This window comes from Adiantum capillus-veneris, chromosome 13 (genome assembly GCF_014529385.1).
Source record: "Adiantum capillus-veneris isolate H3 chromosome 13, ASM1452938v2, whole genome shotgun sequence".
Taxonomy (NCBI): Eukaryota; Viridiplantae; Streptophyta; class Polypodiopsida; order Polypodiales; family Pteridaceae; genus Adiantum; species Adiantum capillus-veneris.
Genome location: NC_140943.1, coordinates 61,086,875 through 61,111,065, shown reverse-complemented (window position 1 = coordinate 61,111,065; position 24,191 = coordinate 61,086,875). Strand labels below are relative to the sequence as shown.

The following is a 24,191-nucleotide window of genomic DNA, read 5'->3' as shown; positions in this document are numbered from 1 at the left end:
GGCCCTTTTTAGACGTTAATATAACATTTCATTTCATTTCTAGAGGACTCAAGTGCCAAACGGGGATATCTCTCTCTCTCTCTCTCTCCCTAGAGATAGATATGCCCGCCTGGCACTTTAGTCCTCTAGACAGCTAGCTATGCAGGGAGATACAACATGTTGGTATGGGGAGAGCATCATGGTTTCAACTACATGGGTTCAGCTACATGGGTTCATCATGGATAGATTGCTCCCTTTCCAGTACTCTTTGGATGCCTCCTCTTTGACCCTTACACAGTGTGAGATTACAAGGCTTATCCGCCAGGACCTGACTCAGCTTGATACTAGGAGGACTTGGATACAGCCGGCACATGAGTGGGGCACGAAGATGGCCTTCTACAGAGAGCACTCCTCCAGCTCATTGAGGATGGTTTTGTGATGAGGCCGAGATACATGGACATTCACTTATCTCATTGGATACGATGTGCTATTGGCTAGATACACACATCCTCACACCAACTTCGGATGAAGACTGGCAGATGTAGAGGAGTACCAAGAGAGGCCAGGACATGTACCCTATGCCATATGGAGCCCGAGATAGAACTGCACTACATATGCCATTGCTCGGTTTACTATGAGATACGAGGCAGCTTTCACTGCCTGTTCAGAGAGGGTTTTGGATCCCTATCCAAAGTCATGAGATATGAGGACCAGAGATGTTTGGGATTATTTTTACTCGAGCTACGCGTACACAAAGAGAGCTTGATGAGGGGAGAGGCTAGTATAATCAAGAGTAGCAATGGACACACACACTTAAACTCATAGCACACACATGTAACTCCCTTCTCAAGACTCACAAGGAAGCATAGGGACTGCTAATTCATGAAGCTAATTCACTAATACACCGGAATTAAGAGAAGAGGGAAATTAATCCTCTTCTTAATTGTGAGGGAAATTAGAAATTAATCTTTCAAACACCTAGCAATCATTCTCTCATCAACAAAACACTCAAAAACAGTGAATTAAGCTCACAATCGGAAGATTAAGCACACTAATCACCAAAATTTAGTAAGCTTAAATTCAACAAAATTGATGACAGAGTGTAGAGAAACACCTAGGGATTCTATTGCAATAATCAGAATTACAATGTGGGCTATGTAGAAAGCTCCATAAGCAAAGCTTTGCACGTAATCTCTTATCCCCACTTCAAAAACTTCTCCCTATTTTTTTAATGTTCTAAGGCATAATTATAACCTAAAAAACCTCACCCAAGAGGTTGTGGGTTCAAAACTCATACAAATTGGAAGCCCAAAAAGGCCCTTTCACATTAAAACATGTTCATGGGCTTTACAAAAATCACATGAGCCTTTGAAAATTAAAAAACAATCATTCTCCTCCACTTTGTGCTGCTAACTGCTTCCCGCTTTTGCTTCTTCTTCTTCTCTTGTTCCGCTGGACGGAACACTCCCCCACACCTATTGCAGGTGCCTTCCTCGGCAACTGGCATTCAGCTTATAGAGTGCCGCCTGCTCCAATCCAAAGCATGCTGAAATTTTCTAATTCTCTGTTGGATCTCCAAATCTGCCAGTGTATCCTTGAGAGGGGCTTCAATCTCCATTCGTAAGATGGCCACAAATCTGCTTGACAGATCTTGGTTCAGCAGGCTGAAGAGATTGCTTTGGACCTCAAAGAATCTAGTATATAATGCCTCTTCAAAAGTTACCAAGAAGTGGGCTGGTAAGAAGATGGCTCGGGCAATATATAGCCCCATGAGCACTTGCCTTGAGGGTGCCAGCTCCAAATCCCAACATAGGCCTTGTCCGCCTTCAAAAAACTTTGTCCAGGGGTGATCTGTCTCCGCAAGATCATTGAAATTTGTAATGCAGGTGCAAATGAGCTTTGTTATCTTGCAGAGCATGATTCATGTATTATCCGGTATCCCCTTCAGCTGCTCTATCACCCGGCTAATGAGGGTATCCACCATGTACTTTTCTGTGGGTATTCTTCCTTTTGCAGGAGATGGCAATACATGGTAGTTTAGCCAAGTACTCCTTTCTCGTTCGGTATATCTCTGGAAAGAATCCCAATTTCTTTGCCTTCGTATGGGACAGAAGGTTGGGTCAATCCAAAGTGCTTGAGGGGCTGACAAGTAATAATATCTATTCTTTGGATACTTCTTTAGCCAGCTAATCCTCCACTTGGACCGATTCTTCTCTATCTCCACCACCTTTTATTCCGTGATTGGCACATTTTCAAAGCCTCCAAGTTCATTCACTGGACAATCTGGCCTATATTTCTTCTTCATATACTATACTTCCTGCTTCAGCAATGGAAGTGGGAGAGTAGGCATATGATAATCTTTATGGATGTCCTCTGCTGTAAGATAAGCAATGCATGCAGACTTTAGGACTCACTACTCCCACTCCATGCATTCTTTGATTATCAGATCGTTCTGCCTTGCAATTTTGTCTCTCAGCTCCTGCTTTATATCTGTATAATCCATTAACTCCTCCTCAGTTAATCCAGACTCACTTGACTATCCTGGCCCTGGCATATCAAAGTCCACACGCTCCATATATGTGGGTAGCTCTAGAGGGACCACTGGAGTTGGTTGTACCTGCCTTGCTACTTGTTGGATTTCCAAAGTTACCATGAGATCCCTCAGTTTGGTTAATTTTGCCTTCACCTCTGAGATCTCCTTGTCTTTATCTTCAATCTGTTGGTGGAAACGGTTGACAAGCAACCCCTTAGAGATCTTTTCGGTTTCCAAGCTCTTTCTCAGCTCCTTGATTTGCTCAGCTTGAGCACTTCCAGGCATTGGCATGCCAGCCAGCGGATTGGCGAGGAATTTGTTCATGGCAGCCTCTGCTTCAATTGCTCTTTTGTTGCTGATGACTTGAGCTTTACTAACCATGCCAATTGTTGGTCTTTTTCTTTTAATTGCTGCAAACTTCTTTGCCAATATCCTTTCCATTGCCTGCTCTTTCTCTAGCAGCTATGTCGTGGACAAAAGCCCATGACTCTTCCCTTTTCTATATGTAGCTTCTGCTCCACCTCTATGGCTTTTAGCTGGTATTTGGTAACCTCAGCTTGTAAGTGGGGCGCCATTTCTTTGGTTCGGTCTTCATCTCTCCTTTCCAGCTGACTCACTTTTGCTTGATGAGCCTTCAGTTGTTGGACCATCTCCGAATTGGCTTCATCGAGCGAGCGAATTCAACTCCTTTGAATGATCACCTAAAACTTGAGTTAGCCTCCGACAGCTTTCTTTCACGTTCCTTTGTGCTCCTGATGATGTATCTCATCTCTTTTTGCATATGCTTTGCCGTCTTTAAGATATCATGAGGAGGGATCCATCTAGTCGAATTCATCTTTGTCCTCCTCTTCTTTTGAACTTTCCGTATCCTCCTTGTGATCAGAGCTTTTAGAAGGTATTTCCTTTTCTTTCCCTTTGTCTTCCATTTGCTTCTCAGCCTCGTCTTTCTTTTCTTCCCCTTTTCTTTGTTCTTCTCTATGAGAACTCTTCAACTTTCTCCTCTTGTACTTGACTATGATCAAATGTCGTCTGCTCTTTTTAGGCAAGTCCATCTCCTCATCTTTAGGGATGGGAGGCACTATATTAACCGATTGCACCTCTGGAGCGGGTGGCACTGCTACGGCCGTAACAATCGGCGTTGTCAGTGTTGGCTCAGGGATTGGAATAGCAGTGTGAATTACCGTGGTTGCAGGCGGTGTTACCATAGTTACTATTGGTGGCTCTTGAGTGATTGGAGCAAAATAGAGACAGCAGATTCCACCACCGTAACCGGTGCATCAGCCTTAGCTTTTTTCCTTTGTTCCTTGACCATCTCTTCAGCTTTTCTTTTACCTGCGGGCAACTTCCTCTCTTCAAACTCTCTTTCCTTCTCCAATCTGATCTTTTCAGCTCTCTTTTCTTCTATCATTTTCTTGGAAGAGGTGACATGAGAAGATTGTTCTCGAACGATCTCTGAAGCAATTTTCTTTCTTTTTTCTCTTTCTTGCAATATCTTCTCCCATTCCTTCCTAATTGCGGGAGCTGCTGGTTTATCCGCATCTGGATCCAAGCTTGACTTTTCTCCCTCGTCTGAGTCTTCTGGTGCTGTGGTAGCACTTTCTTCTTCAGTGGAGTGTTGGTCATGTTTTCTCTTTGTTCTCAGCTCCTCTTCTTCACTCTCACTGTTGGATGATTCCGCCTCCTCTTCAGAGTCCTCCTCAGCAATAGAGTGCTTCTGAACTTGCCTGGTCTTTACCCCTTTGGGTTTCTTTGGAGAAAGAACAGCTTCTGGTGCCGGAGCCTGACATTGGCTCACTATTTCTTCAAATTTCGGTGCTGGGGTAATTTGTCTATCATCTCGGCTGCATGATATGCAATTCTTGTGAGTACCTGGCCACAGTTAATATGCCTTTGATTTTCAGCTGTCTTTCCACCATACGCCAGCATTTCCCTATGTATCAATTCTACAAAATTCCATGATTGATGTACTGCTGATTTCTTCCTTCCTCGCCGAACCCCCAAGTCTACCAAACACTGAGTCTAGTTCCTCGCCTACCTAGAGGTCTATTATATGCTCGTATAGCAACTTTTGGATTCGCAATCGGACGCTCAGACTAGTAGTTATAGCCTGTAGCGGATTTTGGCAAGATCTCAAGCATTGTTTAGCTTTTCTAGCACAAATTAGAGTTTATTGTGAACTCCTTGATGAAACCCGCTAATTCCTCATGTTTCTGGCACTTTTGAGCGGTTGTTTGAAGCAGTTTGAAGTTGCTTGCACCTGTAGGTTAGTGGTTAATCACCCAACCCTTATCCCCAGTCAATAGAAGCCCTGTTAGTCCATCATCAGGCATTGAATAGCTTGATTTGGCTTTGTTTGTCATTTTTATTCTTCTGGCACTCCAACTTGAGCTATCTTTGCAGTTCTGGTCCATTTAGATATTCCGTCTGTGATCCACCAGCTACCTAGGCCTGTTCTCTAGCATTGTATCCACCTTGGTGCATCATTTGGAGCCTGTTGGAATCATTCTGAGTTGAGGTGGTCCATTTTGACCGTTTCAGAGCTATTTTCACTAGATTGGCCCTATCTTGGTCATCAGAGATCCAAATTGGATTCCGACTGCACCTGCGTGTTCCTTAGGACATCTATCATCCAGCCATCACTAGGCTCAGCAGTTTCAGGCCACCTGGGTAATTGCCGATTATAAGCATTCTTCTTGTGCCTATACTTTTTCTTCATAGGCGGCTTGCTTAGCATATATAGAACATACCCGGAAGGTTTTGGTTCAAAGAAAACTCAAATTTAACCCTACGTCAGCTATTTTTGAGCAGGATTTCAGACTTTTTGCCATCTTCAAGCTTCATACTGACTTTTTAGCATCCAAAGTTGATGGCATCTTCCACAAGGAGTCTACAGGGCATACCCAATCAGCTGGCACCCTCAGCACTTACATGTATGAAGCATGCTTGTAATCGACGATTATAAGCCTTGTTCATAGTGACATGTTTTGACTTGATCAGCTCATTCCCCACATGTTCTTAGCCCCCCCTGCAAGATTTGACCTTATTTGGACAATTGCTTTATGTATTGTTTGCAGTTTGACGGTTCGCACTTGCGGATAGTCATCTTTTGGCCCTTTGACATGGTTTTCTGAAGGTCATTTTGTGCCACACCTTCAGCATAGGCTCTACAGGTGGTATGGATGATCAGGAACCCCCATCATAAACAATCCTTATAATTGCCAATTTGAAGGGTTACTCATAGCAGCATGTTTTGATGATGACAACTTGTTCTGCTATGTCTCTGGAGTCCCTCCATGTGGTTCCCATTCAATTTGAACAGTTACTTTGTTAGTTATGCATGATTTTAGCTTTAGATTTTTCTAGACTTGACCTTTCACCTGCTACATGCTTATATGATGATATACACATGCACACACATGATTGTAACATATAGACACCTTCTAGAACATACCTGATGAGTATGGTGGCTAGTGGATGCCTGTGTGTAGAGAATGGTGGCCAGCAAGACTCCACAGCTCTAGGTGAAGAAATCTCTCTCTCTCTCTCTCTCTCTCTCTCTCTCTCTCTCTCTCAAATACAAATGACTTGAAGTGTGAGCCCATGTGTCTATATGTGCCTACCCGCCCGACCAATGCATATGATTTTATGACTCAGATAGTCACAGAATGCCGCCTTAAGATTGCACCTGATTCTGTGTCCCGGTGACCAAGCTATGCCAATTTGACCTGTTTGTAGGCACGGCCCATAAGTGAAGTATTGAAAGTTGCCCGTTTAAGCCATGGCTTATGTCATCTGTCCGCCTCAGCCTCTAGATCACCCGTTTGTGCTCAAATCAATTTTCTGAGCCTTTAAAAAAAAAGAAAATAGCATTATTTAAGCGTAAATAGTAGAAAATAAAATTAATTACTTGAAAAATAGCTATGATTGCCTATATTGTAATCTAATACCAAGAAAATTACTAGGATCAAGTTTCAGCTCTTCTTTCTGACATCATTAGAGCTTGAAACTGACTTATTTGTTGTTGAATGACCAACTTATTGCTGTATATACATATTTACACACACCTAGGGGCTCACATATGACATTGCCCCCTATTCCCTCAACTTGTTTTTTTAACACAATCAAACACAAATACGCTAGAAAATGCTTTTACTTTAAGTACACACAAAGCCCAAACGACCCCGACTCCTTTGCTATCTTGAAGTACATGGCCTTTGTAAGGATGCCCCTCCCCCACACCTATAGTAGTATCCGCTCTCGGATGCTAGCATTAAGTGTAGTGTTTTGCAGCTTGAAGCTGTCAAGTGCCAGGGCGAGAAAAGAGTGCCTATGCATGGCCGTATAATTTAGCCCTATTATGCAATCATAGTCCATGCATGTCAAAAGAACTGTGCGGTGCAAGAACAGTAGGTCTTGGAGCAATTCATTCCAAGGGCTTTTGCTGTCGAGGCTCGTGCACTCATCCTCACTCTTTTTGCTTACTGTAGTCTTATTGCTGGATTTTAATGTGGCGTTGGTATACTGCACACCTGTTCTAAGTTATCGTTGGTCAAGGCATGTGTGTGCATGGGTGGTGGTAACGGTGCCTAATGTGTGGCCGTGTAATGTGGCCCTAGTATGCCATCACAGTCAATGCATGTTTAAAACAAACATTGTTGTGCAAGAAGTGGGTCTTGGAGCAAATTTGGTCCAAGCGCTTCTGTTGTTGAGGCTATATCACTTGTTACCTTGTTGTTCATGAATCTCTGCCACTACTCTTCAACTATCATACTATTGAATGTCCTTAGAATGGAGACAAATCTAGGAGCATTGTCAATTGGATTTGAGCCATTGTATGGCGTTATTTGGCTTTGTTCGACTTTTCTACAAGTGGCTTTTTCTTGTGTTTCAGCTGTTGGTTGCATCTCTGCGTAGTTTTCCTGTCCCGTGTTTGTTTGCTTTGGTATCCACTTTCCTTTCTCTTGAGCAGTTACTTTCTTGAATGGTTTAGGTGTTGTCGGTGACGAACATGGACACTCGTGGTTTAATTTGGTGTTTGTTTGACCTGTCTTCTTTGGTACCCACTAGTAGTGAGTTTGACTTTGGTTTAGTTGGCCTCTGCCGTGTTTGTGTTGGTTTGCTGGCTGGTCTTTTTGGTATCCAAATCTTTGCTGCACCAGCAAAGTAGCCTTGTACATCAAGAACACGCTTTGGAATCCATTTCCTTGTTGTGGTTACTGTGGGATATTCTTCTTTCTCGTACCTGCGAAGCGTTCTCTGAGCTACATTGGGTCGTAAGTTTTTCTGTGGAATCCATTTGTAATGGCCATCCCCTTGTGCTCTGAGAAGTTGCTTTGGTACCCATACTTTCTGATGGCAATTTGTTCTTGGTTTCATCTTTGGTGAGTTGTGTCTTGTAGACTTGTTGCATGCTTTTCTCCTCTTTGGAATTTGTAGCTATGATGTGGGAGTAGCTTTTTCTGTTGCTCTTTTAGGAACCCACATCTGTGATATCTATGATGAGCCCTGTTGTGCCTGTGCGAGCCTTCTTGGGATCCATAGGATGTTGTGCCGGTCCTTGAACTAAGCGTTGATTGGCATTCTTTTTTGCTTATCTTCTTGTTGACCCGCCTCTTTTAGGTTGTTAGGTGTCTTTGGAATCTCTATTTGGTTATTTTCTTCTGGGCTTGAAGTGGTTGCAATAATTTCACATTTTATTGCCGAGTTGTTGTCATCTTCGGAGTCCGTATCCATAGTAAAGTCTTCATCTTTGAGAAAGGTTGCGGATAGCCTTGCATGATCGTATTCGAAGTTGATCCCCTCTCTTCTCTAGTTGGGTACACCGTTGTAGGTTCTCTGCCATGGTTGGCCCAAGATGACCGGCATGTTTGCTTTCCCTGGCTTCATGACATAAAATCTATGATGCACATTAGTATTGCCAATGAAGAGAGGTAAATCCAAATATCCTTCTACCGGATTAGTCTCTTTTGTGAAGGACATAAGCGTTGTTTTAGACTCGCAAAGAGTTGGTTTGTCCAGAGATTCCCAGACTTCGTAACTTAAGGAGTTGACATATGCACCTGTGTCAAATAGTGCGAATTCAGTCCTGAACTCAGTGCCAATCTCCACTAAGATGTATGGTCTTAATGCGGAGTTTGGGTGGTCCTCTTCATAGATTACACATATTCTTAGACGTTTCGTTCCTTCCGTGACTTCACGTATATCCCCATGATATTTCCTCAACTTTTCTCAGTGTTCTTTTGCCTCTGCTTGCGCTTGAGCTTTAAGTTCCATTTTCTGTTTACTACGTTCCTTTGTAGTGTGTAGTCTTTGTAGCATATCTTGCGTTAATGGTTCATGATACTTTTTCAATCTACATCTGCTGATCCAGCTGGTCATGGGTTCCCCATCCAATGTGGCAAGATGAACTGCCCCACTAGATGATAGATTATGGATAACATAAGGTCCCATGCTGCACTTCTTTAACTTTGACCTGTGTTCTTTGAGAGTGTAAGCCAGCACTAGATCTCCCTTTTTGAAGTCCTTGTTGATTACATGGGCATCATGAAACTTTTTAAGACGTCTTTTCTGAGCATACATTCCTGCTACTGCCCATAGACAAAATTCATCTAATTGCTTGAGCTCAGTGAGTCTTTGAGACAGCTCATGCCCCGTCCACTCCAGTTCCTTGGCCACCCTGAGTGTGGGAATCATAAATTCTATGGGTAGAATTGCATCCAATCCAAACACTAGGTTGAATGGCCTTGTACCAATGGCCATCTTGTAGGCTACCCTATATGCCCATAAAGAGGAATTGAGTTTCAATTCCCAATCTGTGCACGAATTGCCTACAATCTTCGTAAGGACATTGCAAAGGATCTTATTTGTGCTCTCTGCCTGCCCGTTGGCTTGTGGATGATAGGGAGATGATTTCTTATGTATCACCATAAACTCATCGAGTAAACATCATTAATGAAATGAGTTCCTCTATCACTAACTATTTCTATTGGTAGTCCATATCTGGTGAAGACATACTCATAGAGGAAACATGCCATTGTTCTAGCATCATTCTTTGGCGTGGCCTTGTATTGAACCCACTTGGTTAGGTAATCGGTGGCAACAATAATGTATTGTGCCCGCGTTCTATGCGCTAGTGGATTAATGGAACTGACAAAGTCAATGCCCCATTTAGTGAAAGCTCTAGCCCCCATCATAGGTCTCAATGGCATATTATCCTTACGAATAGGTACTTTCACTCGTTGACATTCATCACATCTTTTAACAAACTCAATGGCATCTTGAAATAAGGTAGGCCACCACAATCTTGGCATCATGATTGCTTTTGCAGTTGTATCCACAGAAAAGGGTCCTCCTGATAAACCCGCATGAGCTTGTTCAAGTACCCTTAAGTACTCTGATTCTGTGACACACAACTATAGTTGCTTGTCTTTTCCTATCTTGTAGAGTTGATGAGCTATAAGCTTGTAATCTTTGGACTCTAATTCAATAGCTTTGCCTCTAACCTTGTTGACTTTCTCTGGAAATATGCGATGCTCTAGGTAGTCAACAATGTACTTGCTCCATTTAGGCGCTACAGCTACATGAAATAGAGTTGCATGGGGTTTTGGTGGTCTAGTTTGGCAATCTATGCATGTTCTCACAAAGTGATGAACTTCGGTCTCCATGGTTGGCCACCAAACATCTGCCCAAATTATTCTTTTAATTGTCTAGTTAGCTTCCATATGAATTCCTCCAACAGTGGTATGGGCACTTAGCAGATAATGTAGTTTTTCTTCGGTTTCTATGCATAGATGTAATACCCCATCCCTTCCCTTGCAATACATCCTTCCTGCGAGCATGAAGAATGATGCTACATTTTGGACTAGAGCTTGCTTTTCTCTGATAGGAAGTGGGATATTTAGCTGTCCTATGGTCATTAGGGGAACATATTGTTCACTCCATCGGGGTATCATTTCAATGTTGAAGAGATATGCGTCTGGCAAATCATCTTCAATTCCCTTAGGTGCTTCCCCACTTGTCAAGCGTGACAAATGGTCGGCTCTTTGATGCGTTGTGCCTTTCTTCACTACCACTGTGAAATCAAACTTTAGCAATATAATGAACCATCATACGATACGTCCACTATTGCAGGGTTTGTTCACAAGATATAAAAGGGCTTGATGATCGGTGAAGAAGACAAATTTATTGGCTAGGAGGTAATATCTAAACTTTTTGACAGCATAAATCATCCCTAGCCCCTCCCTTTCCGTAGTGGTGTAATTTTGTTGAGCAGTGTTCAATTGTTTGCTAGCGTAAGAGATTGGAAAATACATATTCTTCTTGCCTGGTTGAGCTAATATGACTCCTATAGCAAAGTTTGATGCATCTATATGGACATGGAAAATTACATTCCAATCTCGCTATTTGAGAATAGGCACTGATGTCAGACAAGCTTTAAGCTTATTGAAGGATTGTTCGCACTCATCTGTCCAGACGAAGATAGTGATTAAAGCGTAGAGAGGTCGTGCTATGATGGCGTACATGTAGATAAATCGTCGATAATATCGACAATGTACCATGAAGCCCTATACTTGCTTCGCATTGTGAGGCCTTGGTAACTCCACTATTACTTTAATCTTCTCAAAGTCTGTTGAAATGCCATTTTTAGAGAAAATATGTCCAAGAATTTTGCCTTGTTGTACCATGAATACACATTTTTATGGATTCAGGTAAATTCTGTAGACAGGATTGACTCTGGAGCTACGCAGTTCAGTAGCAGGAAGAGGAGTGATCAACAATGAAGCAGATTTCAATGAGTTGGTGGAAGCAGCCACAAGGGCAGAAAGAAGGTATGGAAGCCTTGAGAAGAGAAAGAAATCTTCCAAAAGGGAAGAATCAGATTCAGAGGATGAAGAAGATGATGAAGAAACAGATGACTCCTCAGATGAGGAAGACTCAGAGTCTGAAAAGGATTCTAATGAAGAAGATGATGATTGGTCAGAGAAAAAGAAAAAGAAGAAGAAAAGTAAGAAGAAAAAGAAGAAATCCTCCAGGCAGGAGAAGGACAAAGAGAAAAAGGGTAAAAGCAGGGAGCAGACAGTTCCTGGAAAAGAAGACATTTGTTAGATGATTGTCAGTCAATTGAAGAATTTGGGTCTTACAAAACTGGGTATGCCAGAGAGGCCTGATTGTCAAACATGTCAAGTGTTTGGCCATAGTGATGAAAGATGTTGGTACAATCCAAATTATCGGGGACGCATTCCAGAAAGGGTGCAGCAAAGAATGAATCCACCTGCAGCGAATGTCATGATTGCAGGAGGGCCTTAGGGAAGGCCACATAATTTTAGAAACTGGGGAAATTCAAGTCCTATTCAGAGACTTCAAGCCCAAGAAGGGTGGGGTAATCAAAGGAACCAGAACAGAATGGGAAGAAATTTACCGTGTACCTATTGTGGAACACAAGGGCACAGACAGGGACCTGAATGCACCCTGTGGTGCAAACACAGGAGTGAGAGGGGGATCCCTATAGTACAATATAATAATAAAGGCGGCCAGCCTCAACAAAGGCCTCCTGCACATTTAAATGTTGTCATGTTGGAAGAAGAAGAACAGGAATCTGAAGAGTTCCTGATGAATGCCAAAGTGGAGCCTGATAGAGCCTGGATGCCTAATGAGCGTTGCTGTGGAAGAGGGGAATCAAGCAACCTGTTCCAATGTGATTGTACAGAGTGTGTCTCGATTGAAGGAGTTAAAGAGGGGGATAATGTTCCTGGAGCTATGGTGGTAACCAGGTCGTCAGGAAAGGTAAAGGGGGATAAGGTTCAGAAAAAAGAAGAACAACAACCAATCGACTGGAAGGTTCAGGACCAGATTAGAATGGGAGTATTGAAGGAGATAAATAAAGTGAACAAGCGACAGGAGGATAAAAGAAGGGAAACTCAGGAAGTCCCTGAGGCAATAGTAAGGTATCCGACGGACAGAATACAGGAAGGAGTTGGTAAAGGACATGATCAGGCGCTGACTGTACAGAAGAAAGCTGCAGTCAAGATGTCTGAGGAGTTTTTTGATGCATTAATGGAAGCACCTACTCAGATCAGTTTGAGGCAGATTTTGAGTTTGGTACCAAGCTTTGCAGACCAATTCATGCAGAAGTTACAACAACAGTATGGGGGAAAGAATCTGATTGACTTACAGACAGATGAAGATCCCGATCAGGAGATTGAGGTAGCAGAAATGCAACCTACAGATGTTGATTACAAAGTTCCAGTGATCAGTGTAAAGATGGAGCAGATATTTATGCCAGGAGTGTTGATTGATGGAGGATCAGGAGTGAATGTACTTCCAGAGGAAACATGCAGGAAGATGAACATTACCTGTTGGGATCCGGCACCATTTCAAGTGAAAATGGCAGATCAGAGGAGGATCCAGCCATTAGGGATTGTCAGGAATAAGGAAATTGAGATTGGAGGTATCAAGTTTAAAGTCAATTTTGTGGTGTTGCAGTTGGAAAAGTCTTCTCAGTCATATCCTATGATTCTTGGGAGACCTTGGCTTAGAGCAGCAAAAGTCAAGCAACATTGGGGAGCAGATTATGTGATATTGAGAAAGGGCAAGAAAAAGGTGAGAATGAAGATGGTGGCCAGCAAAATACTTCCACCTGATTGCAGACCTGTGCATGCAGAAACAATCAATATGGCTCCAGAATTGGAAGAAGATGAGGAAGAGGAATTTTTGAGGGTAAATTCTTCTGTCATTCCAATATTTGAAGTGGATGTACAAAATATGGCAGAGAAATATGTAGCTAATGATCCCAAGGTGGAGAAATTGAAGAAAAAATTGGGCAAGAGAAAGCTGTTTCCTGAAGGATCTGATTTGGAGGCAGAACAGAAACAGGCAGAGATCAGGGCAGAGAAAGATTTTGAGGAATATCTTTCAAAAAGTTCAAGGGTAAGGGAAGATGATTTGGAAGACATGGATCTAGGAACAGAGGGGAATTCTCAGAAGGTCAGGGTCAGTGTCAATCTGGATCAGAATTTTAAAAGAGGATTGCAGGGTTTACTCAGGGAATACAAGGATGTATTTGCCTGGCACTACAGTGACATGAAAGGAGTGGATCCAGCTTTTTGTGAACATAGGATCAACCTGAAGGCTGATGCAGTCCCAGTGGTACAACAAAGATACAGATTAAACCCAAGTTATGCTAAGCAGGTGAAAGAGGAATTGGACAAGCTTTTGGCAGTAGGTTTCATTTACCCGGTTGACAAGGTGACATGGTTATCTCCAATAGTGGTTGTTCCAAAGAAGAATGGGAAGATCTGGGTTTGTGTGGATTGGAGGAAGCTGAATGCTGCCACACTGACTGATCCTTTTCCACTTCCATATTGTGATACAATGTTGGATGTGGTTGCAGGACATGAAATGTATAGATTTTTGGATGGTTTTAGTGGCTATAATCAGATCAGGATGGCAGTGGAGGACAGAGAAAAAACAGCCTTTATTACAGAATGGGGAGTGTTTGCTTACAATGTGATGGGGTTTGGATTGAAAAATGCACCTCCTACTTTTCAGAAGTGGGTTCAGCAAGTGTTTGCTCCTTTCTTGACAACTTTTATGAGGGTGTTCCTGGATGATTTCAGTGTTTTTGGAAGAAAAGATGAGCATTTGGGACATCTCAGGCTCTGTTTGCAGAAGTGCAGGGAAGCTAGACTTTCTTTGAACCCTGAAAAGTGTGCATTTGCAGTAAGCAGTGGGATTCTTTTGGGACATGTGATATCAAAAGAAGGGATTGCCATTGATTCCAGGAAGGTGGAGGCAATTCTGAAAGCACTAGTACCTAAGAACTTGAAGCAGTTGTCAAGGTTTTTGGGACAAGTAAAGTGGCATAACAGATTTTTGAGGTATTTGGCATATGTTTGTCAATCACTGACAAAGCTTACCAAGAAGGATGTACCATTCTTATGGTCTACTGATCAGCAAAAGGCCTTTGAATTATTGAAGAAGATGTTGGTGGTGGCACCAATTCTAATTTCTCCAGATTGAATTTGCCATTCCATATATTTGTGGATGCAAGTCATTGTGCAGTGGGAGCAGTCCTGATGCAAGAGAGTGAGAAGGGATGGTTTAGACCTATCTATTATGCAAGCAGGGTGCTATCCTCTGCTGAAAGGAACTATTCAGTAACTGAAAGAGAAGGTTTAGGCATGGTTTATGCATTGAAGAAGTTCAGGCATTACTTGTTGGCCAATAAGGTGGTGTTTCATGTGGATCATCAAGCTTTGATCTATATGGTTAATAAACCACAGTTGTCAGGCAGGTTGGCAAGATGGGTTCTTTTACTTCAGGAATTTGACTATAGTGTGGTGCATACACCGGGGAAAGAGCATGCCATTGCAGATTACTTGAGCAGATTGGAGACAGGAGAACCACCAGATGCAGTGCCTGATGAATTACCTGATGCAGGACTGTTTCAGGTGGTGACAGGTCTGATAGCAGAAGATTGGTATGATGAGATGTTTCAGTTCTTGGTGGAGGATTTTTTTCCAGAAGAGATGACTTCAGATAGAAGGAAGAGGTTGGCATTGAGGAGCAGATCATTTATGGTAATATCAGGAATGTTATACAAGAAAGGAATAGATCAGGTGATCAGAAGGTGTGTTTCAGGGAAACCTGAACAAAAGGCAGTTCTTTCAGAGGCTCATTGGGGCAATGCTGGAGGACACTTTTCTCATGAAGTAACTGCTAGAAAAGTATTTCAGGCAGGGTTATGGTGGCCAAGTATTCATAAGGATGCTTACAACTATTGCAGGCAGTGTTTGGTCTGTCAGAGGGATGGAAGGCCAAATGATGCAGATAGGATGCCTTTGCAACCAGTGGTACCACTTGAACCTTTTCAAAAGTGGGGGTTAGATTTCATGGGACCTATTATTCCTTCTGCAAGAAATACTCAAAACAGATATATTCTGGTGGCTACTGATTATGCAACAAAATGGGTTGAAGCAGTGGCACTAAGGGATAATACTGCAGGTAGTGTGGCAAGATTCCTCTATAGGAATATTATGACCAGATTTGGGTGTCCTATGGAATTGGTTTCAGATCAAGGAGTACATTTCCTCAACAAAGTGATCAAGAAGTTGACTGAGTCACACCTGATAATACACAAGAAGTCTACAGTGTATTATCCACAAGAAAATGGACAGGCAGAGAGTACTAATAAGATCCTAATCAGAATTTTGAAGAAGATTGTGGAGGACAATAGGAAGGATTGGGATACAAAGCTTGATTCTACTTTGTGGGCTTTCAGGACAGCTTTCAAGGTGACAACAGGTCAGACACCTTTCAGGCTAGTATATGGACTAGAAGCAGTAGTACCAATGGAATTTGTAGTTCCTAGTCTGAGAATTGCAGCTGAGCATAGGCTGTCTCTAGAAGAGTCTATACCTTTCAGGGAGGAATCCTTGTTGAAATTGGAGGAGGATAGGATTCTGAGTGCTTATTTGGCAGAAGCAGTGCAGAACAGAAGGAAAGCATGGGTGTCTCGACACATTAAGTTCAAATTTTTTTAAAAAGGAGATTGGGTCATGGTATATAACAGTAAGTTGGGGCCAAGACCAGGGAAACTCAAGCTGAGATATGTAGGGCCTTATCAGATAGCAGAAGTCAAAGGGCCAGGAACTTTTGTGTTACAGGATGAAGTTGGGAACCAGTTTGGAAAACCACTGAATGGGTATCGGTTGAAATTATTTGAAGGGGAGGTTCCTCAAAAAGAGTGTCAAAATGAGGTGGGAATATATTTTCTCGATTCGGGGGTACGAGGTATTATGAATAGAGAAGTGAAGGTGGAGTGTGAGACCACGTTTTCGTGTTTTCAAATTGACAGAGGACTTGACATTTCAAGTAATAGTGCGTCAGCGTTAGTGCCCGCCATGCAGAAAAGAAAGAGTGTGTTGCTAGGTGAAGAGCAAGCCCAGCGTACGCCGCCGTTAGCTAGAGAAGCTGCAGATTTTGAAGCGATGGTGCAAAGGAGGGGGCTGAGATCGGCAAGGCCAAGCCCTGGAACAATGGTGGAGATCGACGATGAGGAAGAGGATGTACAGCAGCTGACACCGCTTCAAATGAAGGCCAGACAAGCGACAGAGCATCATCTCATGGATTTTAAGGTGGAGATCGATTCCTTCCAACCCAGACATGCACGATGGCTGCAGTCTATTCAGCTATTGGAGTATGCACAGTTGCCATGGACACACTGGTGTTTCACGACTCAAACAGGCATGATGATGGCGCAACTTATAGATTGTAATGGATTAGTGGGACACGGAGTTTACTTGTCAGCAGCATTAGTGGCGATAGTATTTGGATTGCCTGAAGGAATTGATAATGCGGTGGACAAAGCATCTGAGGAGGACATGGATGCAGAATTCGGGAAGAGTGAAGGTACTCGCAATTATTTTGCTTTGAAAAATGTGTCTGATGCAAAGAGATTGCAGCAAATAAAATGGTTTTTGGAAAGGGTCATGTTATTGGTGAAGTTGGATTACATATCAAGAGAGAATTATGCAATTCTCAGCATGGCAGAGAAGGGTAAGAGATTTGGATGGGCAACAATGTTGTATGAAAGAATACATTCAGAGGTATTTTTCAAAGAAAAGAAAAGAGTGCAGAGAAGTACAAAAGTGGGACCTTTGATTGCTGCAATTTTCATGCATGTAAAGAATAATGGTGTATTGAGGGCGATGACACCATCAGGGTCAAGACAGGTGGCTGACAGACAGGAAGGACATAGTCAGGAAGTATTTGGGCAGCATGAACAGTTGGATTCTGAGCAGATGATTGACAGGGAAATGAAGACAAAGAAGTATCATGAGTCCAAGACAGGCATATATAAGAGTATGTGGTCAGCAAAATATTCACATGGTGAATGTATGGAAACTATGGGGTTGAAAACAGATGTAGAGATTCCAAAATTCTGGGCTGAAGAGGAAGATGGACAGATAAAGATTGTGGGGGCTCAGACAACTCCGCTGAAGCGTTCCATCAAGTTGAAGAAAAGAAGGTTAGATGTCGTGAAGACCAAGGAGACTGAGAGTGGAAAGAAGCAAGAGGATATCAAACAGTCTCTTGTTAAACAATTTTTTCAAGATGTTACATACTCAAAAGCCTTAGAGTCTGTAGAGATATTAAAGGAGTTTGTGGAGCAGCAGAACATGAGCAGTGTACTTTTGGAGAGGACAAATGGAAAACTGGTGGAGGAGAAAGAAGAATTGGCAAGGCAGTTGAGTAAAAAGACAATGACAGTGGAGGAAATTGAAGAGTTGCAGGAGAAGCTCAAGGCAGCATCAGAGCAAAATCAGAAAATGGAAGAAAAGTTAAAGATGTTTCAGGGTCATTTGCACAGAAGAGAGAGCAATGCAAAAATGTACAAAGTGTGGCAGAATGAGTGGAAAGCAGTATTGACTATGGAGTTGGGGAATTTAGCAAATACTAATGTAGCTTTAGAAGCAGACAACAGGGTTCTACTGAATAGAGTGGCAGCCTGTAAAGATGTGGAAAAGAAAATTAGAGAATGCACAGATGATGAGTTGTCAATTGATGGATGGTACTTGTCACCTGAGGAGGTTGAAGACATGAAGGCTCAACTGAGGAAGCACGGAGAACAAATTTGGCAAAATCTGGGAGTCAGGCTAGAAGAAGTGATGTCTAAACCATATGAAATATTTGCCAAAGAAGAAAACAAGGAGGAGTATGAGTTACTGAAATTTCAGTATGAGGAGTTACATGAAAAATATAACTCTCTCCTTGAGCAACAGTCACAGGACAACAAACAGATTGCAAAAGAGGGTGTTCAGGAAGATGATGTACTAAAGACTCCAATGTTGGATACTTTAGTGGATACAATTGCACAGCATGTGAAAAAAGATAATCAGGAATTGGAAAAGTTTTCTGAAGAGATTGCAGATCAGGGGCAAAACAATGTGGTTGCAGAAAAGGAGAAGACTGTACCTGAAACAAATCTGACGCAACAGGCGTAGATTAATGAAGAAGAAAGCTTGCAACAGCTGATAGTAGATGATCAGGGAGATACATAATTGCAAAATGTGGAGGACAAAGTTGAAGAAATGCTTACTCAAGAAGATGGTGTGTTGGAGGTTGAACAAAAGGAGTGATCAAGGGAATTGTGGGTTCAGGTCACCAAAAAGTTTCTTTTTGGTACCACCGGGTGTGCCAGGTGGTAAAGGGGACCTTTACCATAATTAATAGGCAGTCAGGGAACTGTCAGGATGACTTCAGATTCCAATCAGGAAGTTATCAGGTCAGAGTCAACTCAGGAGATAATCAGAAACCTATTAGGAAGTAAGTAGGAAAAGACATTATGTGAAAGGATGTAACTTTTCGTAGGGGCTTTTGTATTTTTTGGGATCTTCGATGATGTAAGGAAGTAAGGGAATGACGCTGATGTGTGGGATGATGATGGGAAATGGAAGGCGGCAGTTATATCTATCTGTCTATTGTCTGTTCTGATTCTTATCTATGTCTGATGAATAACTGATGAAATCCTGAGTATAAATATGAGATATATGTATTCCCTTTGATCTTGTCGATGAAGTATCTGAAGGTTTGAAGTGCATACATACTGTGTAGTCCTGTATTGGTGGTTGGTTAAGTGTTAGGCAATTATCAGGGAATATGCAGAATCTATCTAAGCCTTTCCTGATCAACCCCATTACACTTTGGCGATCCTGCAAAATGTTTTGGATCTGTTCCCTACCTGTGGCGTAGAGGACTGAAGTGTTTCTGATGACAGAGGAGGATGTTACAGACCTGCTACATGAATTTCGACATTGGGAGTCAGAAGAGGAAGAAGGAAATGATTTGCTAATCAAATTTCTCAATTGGGTAACAGAGGAAGAAGAAAAGCAGGAGTACGATAGAATTTTTCTGCGGGAGTACTTTCCACAATTGCCTAGGGATGTGCAGAAGTGTATTAGAATCAAAGTGGTGATCCTCTTCCGGTGCATTCATCCGGTTGGCATATATAATCTCCCTGTAAGTTGGTCGTTTGTGAACATCCGGCAACTCAAGAGATACTTGGAACTTCGGAGGAAGTACGCTCTCAGGCGACAAGCAACTGGCAAGCCGACTTAATGTATGAGTGAAGAGGAGGATGGTCGCCAGTCTGCACAACATCCTTATTGGACACGTTTTAGTAGCAGGCAAGGAGTAGATTCATCCGCAGTAATAGAAGAAGAGGAGGAAGGCAGCCAACCGTCAACTCCTGAAAGGCAAAGTAGTACTTCTTCTGGCAATACCGAAGATTTTGAGCAACAGAATGAGGAGATTTTTAATCTGAACTTGCAAAGGTTTGTGGGAGCATTAGCAGTCAATCAGGTTTTTAGACCAAGAAGGCTGCAGTTTCAAACACACACACCACCATTACCATTTGACTCTTTGAGACAAATAAATCAAGGACAAGTACCGGTACCAGTACCAGTGAATCAACTCCAACCACAACCTGTAGTGATGGCTCAACCAACACCCAACCCGAAAGTGGGGGCGGCTAAGTTCAGCGGGAAATCCAAGGAGGGGAGAGAGAGAGAGAGAGAGAGAGAGAGAGAGAGAGAGAGAGAGAGAGAGAGAGAGAGAGAGAGAGAGAGAGAGAGAGAGAGAGAGAGAGAGAGAGAGAGAGAGAGAGAGAGAGAGAGAGAGAGAGAGAGTATTACCATCCTCAAAGGTCAAATAAGACCAATGGGACCAAAGATACATGTGATGCACTTTGTATGGGGTTGATAAGTGATTCTCAATGCTCCAAGATAGTGAGATGATGAGAATGCTATGGAGAGCCCACAATGTGGTTGGGAGAGGAAACTATGTAGATCTAAGTTATGGCTAAAAGTTTGAGGGAAGCAAGTTCAGATGTGAGAAAATGTTGATCACTCTAGTAGCATGTGGTACTTATACTCTTGAGCTTGCAGTGAACATAATGTGCATAGTTGATGTGACTCTTCTCTAGTGCTAGTCCAAATGGTTGGGATAGTGTGTATGGTCGACAAGGGGATAGATTCATGTATATAAGGGTGAGTATAATATGCATAGTTGAAGTGGGTATTTCGGACAAGGGAATAGATTGAAGTATATAAGGGTGAGCGTAGTTTAACTTTTAGCAAAGAACATGGTTTCAGAGTTAGGAGAAATATGGGTGGTGTAATGTATGAAGTGCGATCCATTATATTCTTTTAAAAATGGAATCTATATGCGTGTGTGTGTGTGTGTGTGTGTGTGTGTGTGTGTGTGTGTGGTGTGTGTGTGTGTGTGTGTGTGTGAGAGAGAGAGAGAGAGAGAGAGAGAGAGAGAGAGAGAGAGAGAGAGAGGAGAGAGAGAGAGAGAGAGAGAGAGAGAGAGAGAGAAATTGATTGAGAGTTTAAAAGGAGAGTTCACCCTCAATTTCCCTTTCAAAATAATGACAAAAAAGTGAGGAAATCACGAGGCCTGCCTATATGACCTAGTCACGACCAAAGAGGACCCTTCAATTTAGAAGATGCACCAAGAGTCCATTATGATTCCAAACACAAAACAATGTGTGACTCTTTTGTGCATTTTTGCAAGAGTTTTTTGTAGACTGAAGATCTATTTGAGGGACACAAAATGTTTCGTATGTGATGATCGCACTATTAAGCAACAAAATATGCGTTTCAAGGTATATGAGGAGAGAAATAAGAAAAACAAGGAGATCTCTCATGAAGAAATGTCCCCAAGAAGGAGGCAAGTCCATCGAGCAAATAGGGATGTGCGACATATGAGGCCAAATTACAATTGAAAATATGCTTTTGGAATTATAATGGATACCCATGGAAAGCGGGAGTTGGCATATATGTACTCACTGGCACAGCCGATGTTGTACTTCTTGTTGAAACTTAAGAGCATGATACACAAATGATTAATGGGTTGGAGGATAACAATGTACATTCATTGATGTGGTCAAAGAATCTCAAGCAATGAAGAGGACAAGGAGGGGTAGCATGTATGGTTAAGAAAGGACTGGAAGATTTTGTATCAATCGTGAAAGATGACAAGCACAAACGTTATGTATGGTTGAAAATTACGACACCAAAAAGAGCACCCATTTTTGTAGCCGGTTGCTACATTCCTCATTATGATTCCCCCTTTTATGCTTGCATGAATAGAAATCAGACATTCTTTGATTTAGAAGAAAACATTGCTTATTTTAAAGGCAAAATTGGGATGTTATTGTCTTTGGAGATATGAATGCTCGCACAAAAACATTGCAAAACTGATACTCAACAATTTGATATGCCATTCATTTCAAGGGAACTAGATGAAGTTCACTTGTATGATCGTACTATGGAAAGTTACTTTTACACGTGTGCAATAGCACGGGTATGGTCATTGCCAACGGTGTATCTTTGTGGAGTGGAACCAATGGATTTAAATGTAGAAAACATAATGGGATAGTGTGATTGACTATATGCTACTCTATGAAGCCATCATGTATTGCATAAAGAGTTTTACCCTTGGCCAATAATCTCCGGAATCAGACCATCAGACCTTATGTACCGAACTTGCATATGGAGAATCAACTAAGCATGACAATCTTAGCCAAAGAAGGGAGAATAAGTTATCACTAAGTATGGATTTCAAACGGGCACCAATGTACATTGAAATAACTGAGAAAAGTTATGGATTTGTCGACAAACCTTCAACATGATGCACTAGTGGAAACTAAAGAGTGTGTTTTTTTTGTAAGCTTCTGATTTAGAGTTTTTCCAAGAAATTTAGATCTTTTCTAGTTTTGAGCTTTACATGTAGACTATCTAAACATTGTCTTTTCTAAAACAAATAGATCGAAGAAATTTTCCACCTTGTTGCATGAGGTTGCTCTCCTTTTTTTATACTATGAGAATGTCCAATTTTTGTTTAGGTATTGATATTCAATACATTCAATAAATCCCGTTGGAAGTTTTATGAACCCTTTTCACTACCTATCATTGAAAACCTTATGAGTTTTGTGTCCATCCAATATAAAACCTTGATTTGCACTTACTACCTTACATGAGACTATGATCACAATACGATGTATTAATTATTGAGACCATTGATCTCATGGCCAACCCTGCAACATTTAATGATTTTGGGGGGGTGGGGGACGGGGGGGGAGGCAATCCTACACATGCAGTAGAGGAGAAGAGAGAAAGGTGTGCAAAATTTTTTGTGCTTAAGGATGGGACTTTCTGTATATATTGTTTTGAAATGACTATGTGAAGCTTAACCTTGTTACACATGAATAGAAGTAAGGTCTTGTCTCTCTATTGCCTTGTGGCTCTTTACACCCCAAGAATCCTACCACCAAAATTCTATCCATTTCCACCATTGTGCAATAAATATATATTGCCAAAAAACATGTATAACAATATGCAACCAAGTGCATATGATACATTTTCCACTAGTGAAGCCTTTTTTACAAGATTCATAACATTAAGGTTAGCACCTACCAGAAAACTCTTCAATAACTAGCATGAACTGATTGGGATCAACCATATTATATAATTTATGTTGGAATTAGGGTTGCAGAGAAACACACACAACTTGGAGAAGACAAAGGAAGCTCAAGGCACACAATAGAGAGTGTGTTACTTAGTGTGCAATGGAAAGATAGATAGCCCTAGAGTGATGGGCATATATACAATGCACGGGGGAAAAAACCTCCTAAAGAGGGAAAAAATGCCCCGACGGTCCTAGTGTGTTCACACACATCACTACCACATGTATATGGTAACAAATCCCCCCTGGAGTGATGCGGTGAACGAGAGCTGGCACATGAGTAAAGGGAAGTGCCATGCCCTGAGGACAGGATCAGTCCACAAAGGGGAGTAAGCCCAAAGCTTGTAGAAAGCTTCAAGCCTCACGAGACAATGCCTTTGTGAAAAGATCTGCAAGGTTGTCTTGTGTTGGCACATAAGCCACACTGATCTCTCCTGCTGAGAGCCTCTCCCTGACATAGTGGTAATGCACCTCAATGTGCTTTGTGCGAGCATGAAAAACTGGGTTCCTCGCAACTGCCAATGCGCTCTGACTGTCATTGTAGATAGTGTTGGCAGTGTCCTGTCCAACACCCAAATCAGCCATAAGGCGTCTGAGACATACACACTCAACCGTAGCTGTGAAGACTGCCCTGTACTCAGCCTCACAACTCGAAGTGGCCACAGTAGTTTGCTTCTTGCTCAACCATGACATACATGAACTGCCAAGCATGAAACAAAAACCACTTGTGGACACTCGCATGTCAAAACAACCAGCCCAATCTGAGTTCGAAAAAGCATGTAAGTCAGGCGGCAATGATCCCCCCTTGGGATAAAACAAGCCAAGATGTAAAGTGCCACTAAGGTAGCGAAAAATCCTCTTGACAGCCTGCCAATGCTTAGACCCTGGGCTATGCATAAATCTGCTCACTTGTGAGACTGCAAACTGATATCCAGCCTCGTGTTGCATACATAAATGAGGCTGCCAACAACAGTTTGGTAAAGAGTAACATCATCAGGATCGCCAGCATCATGTAGACTCAACTTCAAACCTGTTTCCATCGGAGTGGCAATAGGTTTGCAATCCTCAAGTCCAAACTTACATAGCAATGTCTCTATGTAACTTTTTTGACACAAGGGAATACCACCATCACACTACTTAAACTATATAC

At 42.1% G+C, this 24,191-nt stretch overlaps 2 protein-coding genes and 1 pseudogene across 2 annotated transcripts; 1 reads left to right on the top strand and 2 right to left on the bottom strand.

The window, feature by feature from the left end:
• Positions 1-1,082: 1,082 nt before the first annotated feature.
• On the bottom strand, positions 1,083-2,953 carry LOC147444112 (uncharacterized). The gene has a single exon (XM_086526841.1). It carries the CDS (start codon positions 2,951-2,953, stop codon positions 2,516-2,518), a length of 438 nt encoding a protein of 145 aa, XP_086382967.1. The 3' UTR covers positions 1,083-2,515.
• Positions 2,954-8,740: 5,787 nt separating this feature from the next.
• Positions 8,741-9,439, bottom strand: LOC147444111 (uncharacterized). The gene has a single exon (XM_086528069.1). It carries the CDS (start codon positions 9,437-9,439, stop codon positions 8,741-8,743), a length of 699 nt encoding a protein of 232 aa, XP_086384195.1.
• A 2,643-nt stretch (positions 9,440-12,082) lies between these two features.
• LOC147444110 (uncharacterized) lies at positions 12,083-18,651 on the top strand (annotated as a pseudogene).
• The last annotated feature ends 5,540 nt before the right edge of the window (positions 18,652-24,191 follow it).

Coding starts and splice junctions, on each gene's coding strand:
- LOC147444111 (XM_086528069.1), bottom strand. CDS start 9,439: ATGGTGATACATAAGAAATCATCTCCCTATCATCCACAAGCCAACGGG.
- LOC147444112 (XM_086526841.1), bottom strand. CDS start 2,953: ATGGAAAGGATATTGGCAAAGAAGTTTGCAGCAATTAAAAGAAAAAGA.